Here is a 13,875-nt window from a genome sequence, read left to right on the forward strand (position 1 = left end):
ACTCGTCATCAATCGATAGCTGTGAATCAAAGGCTAATAATAGGAATGTAATGAAACTTGGTGTACCTTCCTAAAACAAGACATACTTTGCAGTGGCACCTAGATTTGGGCTTCATAGCAAGAAGAATTATCCGAGTCCACGAACTTATCAAACGACTCTTACACGTATTAGGTATATCTACTTACATATATAAGAAAAAGTGCTTACTTGGTGGGTGTGACTCTTTTCCCATTTTCGATTGTAGGACTCTCTATGTAAGTACAAGTCTATGTAGCAATAGAGGAATACCTACATAGACGACTAAAACTATAACAAAACTTCTTCAAGTCAATACTGAAGATTCGATTCCAAGATACAGAGGTAAAATAGAGGTACTAATATTTGAAGAGCCCATGGGCAAATAGAGTATACTTTTTTAGTAATTTTGATAAAATTACATTACGCGAGAGCACATTGAATGCACAAAAAATATCCGGATGAGTGTATGAGAGACCATCTGAGCAATTGTCTGGTGCGGGCTTTTCCCGGCCTTACTCAGACTGCGTGCGGTCAATATGATGAGGTGGGTAGCTTAGCGCCCATTGGCGGTAAAAACTCCGTCACCAAAGATCTTAGCAGGTATAAGTACAGTGACAAACCCCTTGAAAAAGCACCCCTCATCTTTTCCGGCCTGGCCTCTTCATTCGAAGAACACGGAAACTTTTTGACTTTAATTTTTTTCTTCTGATAAACTTTATACTTTGTCTTGATTTTTTTTTTCGTCTTCTCCAAAGTTTAAAATAGTATTTCCTGAAATACGTTAACCAGAATTTTTGTCTTCTGTCGCCAATCTGGCGACGGTACAGTATTAATTCGAACATAAATTGTGGGTAAATACAAGTTTACATTATGTTTAAAAGTATACCTATATTATGTACATAGTTACTTACCTATAAAAGACAAAATCGATTAATCGAAATCGAATCGAAAAAAAAAATCGAAATCCAAAATTACCTATTTGTAGTGAAGAAGTTGATAGCCTCTTGAATGTTTTGTGGGTATCCAAGCATTACTAACTTTGACTCCAGTAACATCGTCACTGGCCGTTACATTTTTGAACTAGTCATTTCATTTTTGATTCATTTGTTTATTTGTAACACATTGGACCTCCTTTTGGAACAGATAAAATCGTAAAAAAAATCAGGGGTTTCAAAAAGTACCATTGGCGTAATATCCATAAGTCATTTTAGTAGATTCCGCCGTGTGGTGTTCTGGTGGATAAGTCCACCTATGAATTTTAAATTTATATGGAAGAATATAATAAAATTTCAATTTCCATATTCGATTGTTGTCGATAATTTCACCCATCGATGTTCAACAATCGATTTGACCCATCACTAGATTCGGTTACTGAGCGAGTTTCTTGAAACTTCACTGACTCAGTTTGTTATCATTCATATTAGCAGAACGGACGTGTGCTTGTTCTTTTTCCAACATCGCAATCTCTATTGCGACGTAGTTTTTTTTTTCACAACAAAAACTTTTCTTTCCAGTTCTTCAAAAAGTTCCGGTAATTTTTTTGAAATCATAGCATTAACGAATACTCCAACGTTTGGATCTGATTGGTAATTTCAGTCCCGAAATCAAATATCTCGTACTTTTGTCGACTTTTCTGAACCTCGCTTTTCGAAAATACAAAGTCACGTGGTATCAGCAAACGTGTGTGGAAGGCTACCTATTTCTAAATAAGTGCCCAAATTAACAACGGAAAACCTATTGACTCAATATTCTACCTCCTCAAACTCGGTTAAATTTCAACCTGTTAACTTTAAATATTATTTCTGTGGTGACTTTTTTTAGCACTTAAATAATACCTAGCGATTGATTTGGACGTTTGTAAAGTGGAAAAATCAAGAGCATTAACATTCTCCTCATGTTAACATTGTTAATTCTTTAATTATTACATTGTTTATTAATATTACAAACATTTTGTATTCCGTTTCATAATCTGTGACATTCAAGTCTTGTACCTCAAATTGTCAATAGTGTGTTCTTGTTAGTCAATTATAAACACCTCCTTTGGATAATTTAAACCAATTAGTTCGTGTTCATTCATATAATTAGGTAAATTATATTTTAACAGTGTTGCCATAGGGTAAGATTTAGCCCCTCCCCCTGTGTGTCGTTTCGGCAACTTTTGGGAGCTTCTTGTGGTCTTTTAGTTTAGACACACAGTGATTATTCCAACCTCGATCATTTCAACTACTCCCGGTCCCAATTGGTTGAAATAATCGAGGTTCTACTGTATTGTTCAATGTCTCTTTTGTATTGCCCGACTTGAGAACAGCGTATTCAATTTGAATTTCAAACCCATTCAAGTAGAGATAGGTAGGTAACACATTATCTATTTGTACCTGTAGATACCTACATTTATAGGTAGTTCGAACTATGTAGATACCTACATTTATAGGTAGCTGGATCCATGTAGATACCTACATATAGTTAGCTTGATTCATGGTACCTACATTATCATATGGGTCGCGATTCATGTAGGTATTCAAGGTACGCCGTATATTTGTCATGCGCACTGCAAAGTGACGTGGTTACTACGCGAGATTTAAACATAATGAGCTATTGCTATTCACTATTGCTGCTTGTTGAGATGAAAATGATGAAATGGGAGGTAGACTGACTGAGGAGTTGAGTTGAGTTTTCAATTTTTCATTCATTTATTTATTATTATTTTATTACTTTACCATTCGGCGAAGGCTAAAGCCGCTAAAACAACTTCAACCTCACTCAAGGCACATTCTTTTACATCCGTTCCTATCCAAGAGCGAAACGTTTGATAGGAAAATTTCCGCCCTGGCTGGAATTCGATTCCCTCCGGGTTGAGAAGAAAGACAGGATAGGAGAAAGCCAGCTGTTCCGAGAACGAACCTCATGAATGAAAACAGGGTATTTTCCCGACCTTCAAAAATACTCCACTCTGATTGGTTAGGTAATAAGATATCGGTATCGTGTCGACTATCGGGCTAGTGTAAATCCGACCTTTATACCTACCTACCCAGGTATCTTACTAACCCAGGTATCCATAATGAGATGCCGATTGAATTGACACGAGGCAGTCAATAAGTGCATAATACCTTTACTTATTATAATCAGTTATTTACTGATCATATATAATCATCGATATAGACGTAATCGATTAATGAGATCGATTTCATTATTATATGACAGTTTAATTGATTACAGTATTAATTCGAACATAAATTGTGGGTAAATACAAGTTTACATTATGTTTAAAAGTATACCTATATTATGTACATAGTTACTTACCTATAAAAGACAAAATCGATTAATCGAAATCGAATCGAAAAAAAAAATCGAAATCCAAAATTACCTATTTGTAGTGAAGAAGTTGATAGCCTCTTGAATTTTTTGTGGGTATCCAAGCATTACTAACTTTGACTCCAGTAACATCGTCACTGGCCGTTACATTTTTGAACTAGTCATTTCATTTTTGACAATTTTTCATTCATTTATTATTATTTTATTACTTTACCATTCGGCGAAGGCTAAAGCCGCTAAAACAACTTCAACCTCAAGGCACATTCTTTTACATCCGTTCCTATCCAAGAACGAAAAGTTTGATAGGAAAATTTCCGCCCTGGCTTTAATTCGATTCCCTCCGAGTTGAGAAGAAAGACAGGATAGGAGAAAGCCAGCTGTTCCGAGAACGAACCTCTTGAGATCGAACCCGGGGCTTTCTGCCTGAGAAGAAATTTCTATGGGACTCCTGAAGAGGTAATAAATTGTCTCACAAACAAACTTAGCCCAAAAAACTGGACGAGTTAGACACATTATTATACAATATACATACCTACGTAGTAGGTACCTATTAAATACTATTAAAAAGAAGAAGAAGAAGAAGAAGAAGAAGAAAAAGAAGAAATCAGTATTTAGCTATTTAGTATTTAGTCTGATTTACACATACACTAGTTTTATAAGTTTTAACCAATGAAAACAGGGTATTTTCCCGACCTTCAAAAATACTCCACTCTGATTGGTTAGGTAATAAGATATCGGTATCGTGTCGACTATCGGTCAGTTTGTTATCATTCATATTAGCAGAACGGACGTGTGCTTGTTCTTTTTCCAACATCGCAATCTCTATTGCGACGTAGTTTATATCAACCATATCCAATGTTGCCTAACTTCAGTGAACCATTGGGAACGGATTCAACATGCCATCACCTCTATTACTGCTGGTTAAATTATCAATGATTTTGAAATACAGCAAAGACTCGTAGTATTCTTCAAAGTCTATCTGCTGTTCGTCAATGAATAATGTGCCAAAGTCTCCATATTCCTCATCCTCGTTAAATTCAGGCAGTGCATTGCCAGGTGGAGGTACACTTGCAAATTCCACAAGACCGTTCATCTCCCTGACCAATGTATCTGCAATATCAGAATATGTTAACGGGCAAGACATATTTAAAGATGTGTCCACATAGTTGATGGCTGTCAATTGACCAAATGACCAACTGTTTACTATGTGTGGATACAGCTTTTCAGGCATGGGAAAAAAGAAGGAGAGGGAAAACTGCTAGGTGCAGAGTATGCTTAGGATACTTACTTACCTAGTCCTAACTTTATATTACCCCTTATTTTCATAGTTGATGGCTGTCTGACCATTGATTGATAACTGTTAAACTGTTTCCTATGTGTGGATACAGCTTTTCAGGCATGGGAAAAAAAGAAGGAGAGGGAAAACTGCTAGGTGCAGAGTATGCTTAGGATACTTACTTACCTAGTCCTAACTTTATATTACCCCTTATTTAGGTTGGTAGTCCTTGGAAAAAAGTGGAAAAGGTTTTTTTTATGGCAGAAATAGTTACTTGGGCATCCAAACGCTCTGCAGAAAAGTGGAACCCAGAAAACTTACTTTTGTACACATAATACTCATAGGTGTATTGATCATTGAGAATCTCTGACTTGTATTTTGTTCCAAAATCATTGAATATGGCTTGCACACTGTGGGACAAGTCATCAAAATCCCCCAGGTCCAGATCTACGGGATACTTATAGGTCCTTGGAAAAAAGTGGAAAATGCTTTTTTTTATGGCAGAAATAGTTACTTGGGTATCCAACGCCCTGCAGAAAAGTGGAACCCAGAAAACTTACTTTTGTACACATAATACTCATAGGTGTATTGATCATTGAGAATCTCAGACTTGTATTTTGTCCCAAAGTCATTGAATATGGCTTGCACACTGTGGGACAAGTCATCAAAATCCCCCAGGTCCAGATCTACGGGATACTGAGGAATGATGTTGGTATCATAAAATTCCATCCTGTCAGAAATGTTTAATTCTGTACTTAACATTGATTTGGAGTGTTCAATTTCAGTGATTGTATCTGCTGGATAGTCAAGTAGTCCTGATGGAGCTTCGTCACGATCATTGACTGCCTCTGACCATACACGAAATGATTTGGGGCTACCGGTCTCTTTGTCAGCTTCACTTATGTTGACAGAGTTTCTGAGTTGTGTGGATTCTAGGCTTACAATGGGGATGCTCCATAACATTAGAAATAAGCATTTTGATTGAAATTCCATGTTTGTTCTTCTTCTTGGTCCTTAGTAGGTATTCACAGGACTTTTTCTGTTACCTACATAATCACAGTATTTTAGTGATTGATAGGTAGATACTTAGGTGGGTAGGTAGGTAGGTACGTACCTACATCCACTAAAATAGAAACATGTGAAAATAAAAAGTTCTAATTGAAACGGTTTATGACTAGGTACTTTACTCACACACTTGCTTAAAATCAACTGGGTCCCTACATGTGAAAATAAATGAAAAGTTCTAATTGAAACGGTTTATGACTATGACTAGGTACTTTACTCACACACTTGCTTAAAATCAACTGGGTCCCTAATATGAATGAACGCTTTTTCACGTACCAACACGTACCTATTGATTTAACCCATTACCTTCCTCCCTTGCCAGGTTCCCTCTCGGTTGAGGCTCCATCAGAATTTGCGAGATAATATTGTCAGAAAGGGTTAATATTTCCCAACACTCCAAACACCTGATTATACAAGAACAATAAAGTACTTACCTGTGTAGATGCTCACTCTGGATCACATTTTTCGGTCCAAGCGCCAACACTCCAAACACCTGATTATACAAGAACAATAAAGTACTTACCTGTGTAGATGCTCACTCTGGATCACATTTTTCGGTCCAAGCATCTCCCTCCCCCCTCTCTTACTCCTTCCCTCTCTCTCTCTCTTTCTCCCTCCCTCTATTTCTCCCCCTCCCTCTATTTCTCTCCCTCTCTCTATTTCTCTCCCTCCCTCTATTTCTCTCCCTCCCTCTATTTCTCCCCCTCCCTCTATTTCTCTCCCTCCCTCTATTTCTTTCCCTCGGTCCAAGCATCTCCCTCCCCCCTCTCTTACTCCTTCCCTCTCTCTCTCTCTCTTTTCCCCTCCCTCTATTTCTCTCCCTCCCTCTATTTCTCCCCCTCCCTCTATTTCTCTCCCTCCCTCTATTTCTCTCCCTCTATTTCTCTCCCTCCCTCTATTTCTCTCCCTCCCTCTATTTCTCCCCTCCCTCTATTTCTCCCCTCCCTCTATTTCTCTCCCTCCCTCTATTTCTCTCCCTCCCTCTATTTCTTTCCCTCCCTCTATTTCTTTCCCTCCCTCTATTTCTCTCCCTCCCTCTATTTCCTTATCTAACTAGTTCTTCAATTTAGATTTTGTGGTGTTTAATTTTGCACATGTCCTCAATTTTGGGTTCATCAATGTGTAATTTTTACTTTGCTTTTCTGTAATGTGGATTTGATGGTATGTTTATTGCTGATTTTCTGCATTTCCTTTAACCATATCATATTCTCTGCTTTTTGCTCTGTCTTGTCAGGAATTCCAATGCTCATTTCGTCTTCACTCTCTTTCGTTTTCGTTTTCGTTTTTTTTTTTTTTTTTTTTTTTTTTTTTTTTTTTTTTTTTTTTCTTGTTGTCTTCTGCTCTTCTTCTTGTCTTCAATCCCATATCATTTCCAGTTTGTATAGCGTATCCAGTAGATCTGCAACAGCACAGGTAGTAGATTATAGGGAGAGTGTCTGCTGTTTATGTATTAAGAATAGATTGTGTGATTTAATTTTTTAGTGTGTAGGTATTTTTAAAACTTTTTTTTTAGTTTAATTTTTATTGTATTGAATTTTTTAAACTGATCAGTGTTTTAGTTGTGAATTGAGATTGAGGCCAGCTAAATATTGGATGCGGCATGTATTATTTAATATTTATTTGGCTAGCTTCATTTTATTAGGGTTCTTGTCTGTTTTGAGGGGAAGATTTAGGTCGAGGGGGAATTTTCGAATCCTTCGGAACTCGAACCCATATCTCGTGTTTAGCAGTCCAGGATGTTACTGGTAAATCCAAAACGACTAACACCATTTTTCCATAGCGCTTTATTTAGACTGTCGAATTAGGACATGTATAGTCCCTTCATGTACTGAATTTATTCCACCAATACATTTTCATTCAACATTCAATACATCTTTACAGTCTAAAAATCCATTAGAGCTTCAAAATTACTGTGGGAATCACGGGCTGCAAATTACCCCCACTTTTTGTAGAAAATGTGGATACACAGTGTTCAAATACAACAGATATTGTTAAATGTTAAAATAAATGAGGAAAAAAACAATATTTTCCTATACTTTTTAGCATAAAATTCAATACCTTACCTAAAAAAAAAAACTAATCAGAATAAGGAAATTGTTAAAACAGTAACAACAGTGTAACCAAGGGCTAAAATCCAGCGGACATCTCAATCATGGATCAGTTGGTATTCAAAATGGAGGAGCCGCCTGAGTTGGAACAGATCGACGATTCGTCCATGTTCAAAATGGAGCCGAATGATTCCGATGTTGACTTCGGGCCTCAGATGCGAATCCGATCCAACACATGGCCTCTGCCGCGGCCAGACAACTATGTGGACGAGCCTTCTCCTCCTACCAGCGCGAAGCTGGAGGATTTTGAAACCCTCGGCGGAGAGCTAAGCGCGCTCCTCAGCGAGTCTAAATGCAACGGAGGCCTCCTCAACTGTCCGACGGCCGGGGGCCTCGCGTTGAAGAAAACGGCAACTAGCCGACGCAATGCGTGGGGATCTTCATCGTACGCGGATCTGATATCGCAAGCCATCCAGTCATCACCGGAGCAACGCTTGACGCTATCGCAGATATATGACTGGATGATACAGAATGTCCCTTACTTCAAGGACAAGGGAGATAGTAATAGCTCGGCCGGATGGAAGGTAAGAATGTTTTTTAGCTAAATCTCCTTAAGGGATGTTTTACTTGTTGTTCTAATTGTGGTGCTGGTGAGAGCTTCTTTTGCATGTAACATATGGTAACCCGGGGAATTTCCACCAAGTTCACGAGAATGTTAAATGATTGTTGACCAACACAATTTGATTTTCCTCAAAAAGTGTTTTGTCATACAAAATTTCAAGTCTCTACGCACAATAGCTCTGAAGGAATTGAATTGAATTATTGTTCATTTATTTTTCTTAAAAAACTATACATGGTTTCATCCCCTAAGCTATTTCCCCTAAGCGGAGAGCTGAGAGGAAAGAGATCAATAGGAAGAAAGAGGTTTGGAATGTTGAGAGATGTGCTGAATGGAAGAACGTTTGAACAAATGAAGGAGTACGCCCAAGATCGAGAAAAGTGGAGAACGTCGTGTTGAAACCTTTCCTAGGACAGATCTACATCTATATATAATTATATACGTACAATACCACTTTATAGGGGAGACACGTTTTTGTGTCGATGAATCGAATCAAACCCGAGACATTGTGTCTGCTCGTCTAGTACCAACTAATAGCAACGATAGAAAAGTTATAAGTATCAAATCAATTCAACGATAGTTAAGTTATAAAAACGTGTCTCGTACTTGAAAGGGTTAAATGTAAATATTGATTTTGTTATCGGGTTTTTCTCTTGGCAGTTTTATTTCATTTTCTATTTCTCTGCGCAATTAATTCATTGTAGGTACTTCCCATTAGTAGACTCGAGTATAAATCGATTAATTGAGTATTGACTGGTGCGCTGGCGGTGACTCCACAATCCACATGTCTTGTGTGATCGATTCTCAATATCGTTAAATCGATTAACTGGTGCGCTGGCGGTGACTCCACAATCCACATGTCTTGTGTGATCGATTCTCAATATCGTCGCCATCGAAACAAAACTGCCTCTTAACCATGTTTCTCTTTGGTCAATCCTATCACGGCTATCGCCTCTTAGAACGGGTTGCGTCAAATCAATTGAGATCATTCTAGGATTGAGCTATGCCCAGGTCAATCGGATTGAGCTATACTTGATACCCAGTTCAATTCAGAATTGAAGGCAACTCCGACTTCGTAAAACACGGTCTTTATAATCGCTACGTGCCCAAAGTCCTAAACCCCATCACACCGTGGTTTCCAATACATACATAATTATGTAGGTACTTAAAAACTAAAAATAGAACATACGTCAATCGCTTTCACTTAGCCCGCAGAATTACCTGCTCTCCGATATCCCCAATCGCCCTCTTCCCGCTCAGAAAGGACGTATCGTTTTTACATGGTTTTCAGGTACAATTTATTCGAGGATAATTTATCTCCTAAAATTTGAGGTAGGTACGAAAGATATGCGAACTACAAGGAAAGGAAAGGTATCTACTTTCGAGCCAATCTGGTTTCTCCCGGGTCCTCTAACCATCTTCTAACATCTGGAATGTGATATCTAGCAACCAATGGAACAACTGGTTTGCCTGACATCCTAATCCCAGGAGATAAAGACCCCAATTTCATCCACATTAACTGTCCAAACTGACCTGCTTGGTTTGATATCGGGTTGATAAAACATAATAAACTGTGTTTATTCTGCTGAAATGAACTGAAAAGTCCCTTTACCCCCGCAGTCTATCCTGGGTGATATGTATTTTCACCTAATTATTATCGGTTGCCAATTGCCTTAATAGATCTGAAATCCTGCCCCGCGCGTCGGTGGTACCCTCATCAGTTGATCAGGAGGGCATGGGGCCGTGGGTTAAATTCCAGCTGAGGCATGGAATCCTCAGCATTGTTTGAGAATTTGGCCATGGCAATAGTAGTAGTCTACTGCTCGGGTAAAGGGACCCTTTAGTCTTTAGTCCTATGTGTGAACTGTATAAGTGAGCACTAATCATTAGATTATTCTAGAATCCAGATTGTGTTAGGTAGGTGTGTTTGAGTGTTTGGTCAAGGAATCCCTGTCCTTTTGTTTCGTAATAGGCGTTTTGATAATAAGGCTCTTTTATCAGGAGCAATCATTTATTACCTGTCCAAACTGACCTGCTTGGTTTGATATCGGGTTGATAAAACATAATAAACTATGTTTATTCTGCTGAAATGAACTGAAAAGTCCCTTTACCCCCGCAGTCTATTCTGGGTGCTATGTATTTTCACCTAATTATTATCGGTTGCCAATGGCCTTAATAGATCTGAAATCCTGCCCCGCGCGTCAGTTGATCAGGAGGGCATGGGACCGTGGATTAGATTCCAGCTGAGGCATGGAATCTTCAGCATTGTTTGAGAATTTGGCCATGGCAATAGTAGTAGTTTACCGCTCGGGTAAAGGGACCCTTTGGTCCTATGTGTGAACTGTATAAGTGAGCACTAATCATTAGATTATTCTAGAATCCAGATTGTGTTAGGTAAATTTGTTTGAGTGTTTGGTCAAGGAATCCCTGTCCTTTTGTTTCGTAATAGGCGTTTTGATAATAAGGCTCTTTTATCAGGAGCAATCATTCGAGTTTCTTGAAACTTCACTGACTCAGTTTGTTATCATTCATATTAGCAGAACGGACGTGTGCTTGTTCTTTTTCCAACATCGCAATCTCTATTGCGACGTAGTTTTTTTTTTCACAACAAAAACTTTTCTTTCCAGTTCTTCAAAAAGTTCCGGTAATTTTTTTGAAATCATAGCATTAACGAATACTCCAACCACAACAAAAACTTTTCTTTCCAGTTCTTCAAAAAGTTCCGGTAATTTTTTTGAAATCATAGCATTAACGAATACTCCAACGTTTGGATCTGATTGGTAATTTCAGTCCCGAAATCAAATATCTCGTACTTTTGTCGACTTTTCTGAACCTCGCTTTTCGAAAATACAAAGTCACGTGGTATCAGCAAACGTGTGTGGAAGGCTACCAGCAATCATTTCATTAGCCGCCCACTACTGGACAAAGGTCTCTTCTTAATTATTCCTCTGAGTTCTATCTTGAATAAATCAATAGAAAAACCCTTAGATATTTGATTTGAACTCGTAAATTCCTAATTTGTCGATAGGTCAAGTATCGATTAGTCTGCTTTTACCGTTGATCCATTTTTAGTTTCGATGGGTCCTATGTCAGTTTTATCTGGAGTGCATGTTTGGAATTTTTCCATAAGTAGTTAGCTTTTATCTTGATCGGATATTTTTGGGTCAATTGTTTGCAATAAAAGAAATCGAAATTTTTGAAATGCAATATAACCAACCACGTCTTAGCGAATGTGCAAAAATAAAGAGATCTAAATATAATAAAAAAAATACGAATACACGTGCCTTTAATAAATTTGATCACCTAATTTATATGCTGTCAAAGCCCACAGACTGATAGAACTTTTTTTAGGAGTCCTTGAATTGCTCCATAATTTCAGAGCGTTACGCTTAGGTCCTTCGTAATTTTAAAACTTTGGTCATAGCTCAGTAATTATAGGCATAAGTGAATTCTGGTTAAAAACGTATTAACGATACAGTGTCAATCAAATTACCTTCCCTCGTTTACCTTTTATAGGGTTTCCTTGATTCCAGCTAGATCAAGATCATTAGTATTTCTATTAAATGCTTCATTAAAAGGGTAATCAAGTTCTTTTGATAGCTCTTGTGGACTTGGAAATTTTTCCACATTCTCTTGATAAGTTCCTTCAGTTGGATTTTTTACCCAGATTAATATCATTCCATCATTAGTGCTTTTAAATGTTTCACTTAAAGTCAAATAAGTTCTTTTGATAGCTCTTGTAGATATTGAACAATTTCCAATATCATTCCATCATTAGTGCTTTTAAATGTTTCACTTAAAGTCAAATAAGTTCTTTTGATAGCTCTTGTAGATATTGAACAATTTCCGTAGTTTTTTAATGGGTTTCCTCTCCCACAGTCTAAAATCAAGTTAAAACATTCACTCCATCAATATCACCCTTCTTGGAATCAGGAGGTTATGGATGGTGCTAAACGTTTCATTTAAACTTCCATTTCCCCCTCGTAGAAGTTCAACAATTTCCTTCTTTTCCTAATACATTTCCTGTCTTATTTCACTTAAGATCCGTAGTTCAGTAGTTAAGTCAGTCATTCAGTAGTTAACACTAGCCATGAGTCCATTTGTCACCAATGCTGAACGCATCCCACGTTTGCGACCAGTGTCATTTGACTGGTGACCCGAGGGGGACCTGCTAGATGTTCAATCATCATAAGTGTTGGACAATCTTTCGATCAACCTTGTAGGAGAAACAACTTCTGCTTCCAATCCGTGCATATATTTGGAGTTTGTCCATCATTCAGTAGTTAACACTAGCCATGAGTCCATCTGTCACCAATGCTGAACGCATCCCATCATAAGTGTTGGACAATCTTTCGATCAACCTTGTAGGAGAAACAACTTCTGCTTCCAATCCGTGCATATATTTGGAGTTTGTCCAAGATGTTTCGTCACATCGGTGTGCTGTGTGTGTCCGACGACCTCATCTCTTCTCGTACGAACATTTTTATCTGCGAGAGGTTTATTTTTAGGTCGAATTTCATTAATTAAAATTAACTCTCTTCTAACTGGACCACCTTGAGAATCTGGCGTCTCCCAGGTTTGTGACTGTTGGCTGCATGATGGACAGGTTGGTGACGATCGACTCGTGGCGCTTTCTTGGAATCGGGAGGTCCTGGGTTCGACTCTCTTCTAACTGGACCACCTTGAGAATCTGGCGTCTCTCAGGTTTGTGACTGTTGGCTGCATGATGGACAGGTTGGTGACGATCGACTCGTGGCGCTTTCTTGGAATCGGGAGGTCCTGGGTTCGATGCTCCGAACCTGAGTTTTTCCATCGGAAGTTAGTTCAGAACGCTCAATAATCCTTGAAACTCAATTCATGCTCAGTACTCCTGGAAACTCAGTTCATGCTCAGTACTCCTGGAAAGATAAAATATCTCGTAAGTTTCACCAGTGATGGCTGCGGGTGTCAACTTATACTCGCACGGTCACAACAAAAGACCCTGATATCCTTTCAAGCAGTTTTCCATAATTTATAATTGCTAGATCCACGAAAGGGGATAGATATCCCGTAAGTTTCGACAGCCTAATGCCATCTTCAGAGCTCTATCCATACTGCCCGAACAGGATAAAAATGGAGTCCCCTTGCCTCAACAGGAAGCTGCCATAAATGTTAAGTAAATCCTCATAATAATATTGAGAATGTACAAAACTCCATACCTCGGCTGGGATTGAAGCAACGCCCTCATTATCAGGCTTGTCTTGAAATTGACCATTACACCACCAACGCGAGCTAGAGTATAAAACGGACCTATGAAATATATAAGACCTTGTTTAGACTGCGGGAGTAAAGGGACTTTTCAGTCTCATTCTGGCAGGATAAACAAGGTATATTCTATTCTATTCTTATTCTACTTTCCTTCCTATAGGATAAGGAAAGTAAAAAGTCTCGGTTAGAAAATTGAAAATCGCTACGCACTTTGGAAGAACACCCAAACCCCGTTCTTCGTAGATACGCCATAGCCATACCCCGTTACTCGCAATTCATCCATCGACAC

General features: G+C 38.4%; 1 protein-coding gene across 1 annotated transcript; it reads left to right on the top strand.

Moving 5' to 3' along the window:
* The first annotated feature begins 7,643 nt into the window (after positions 1–7,643).
* Positions 7,644–8,346, top strand: LOC103518993 (forkhead box protein O6-like). Its single transcript, XM_026830630.1, has one exon. The coding sequence runs from the start codon at positions 7,825–7,827 to the stop codon at positions 8,323–8,325; it is 501 nt and encodes a 166-aa protein (XP_026686431.1). The 5' UTR covers positions 7,644–7,824; the 3' UTR covers positions 8,326–8,346.
* Positions 8,347–13,875: the final 5,529 nt, after the last annotated feature.

The sequence above is a fragment of the Diaphorina citri genome, unplaced genomic scaffold, assembly GCF_000475195.1.
Source record: "Diaphorina citri unplaced genomic scaffold, Diaci psyllid genome assembly version 1.1 scaffold2473, whole genome shotgun sequence".
NCBI lineage: Eukaryota > Metazoa > Arthropoda > Insecta > Hemiptera > Psyllidae > Diaphorina > Diaphorina citri.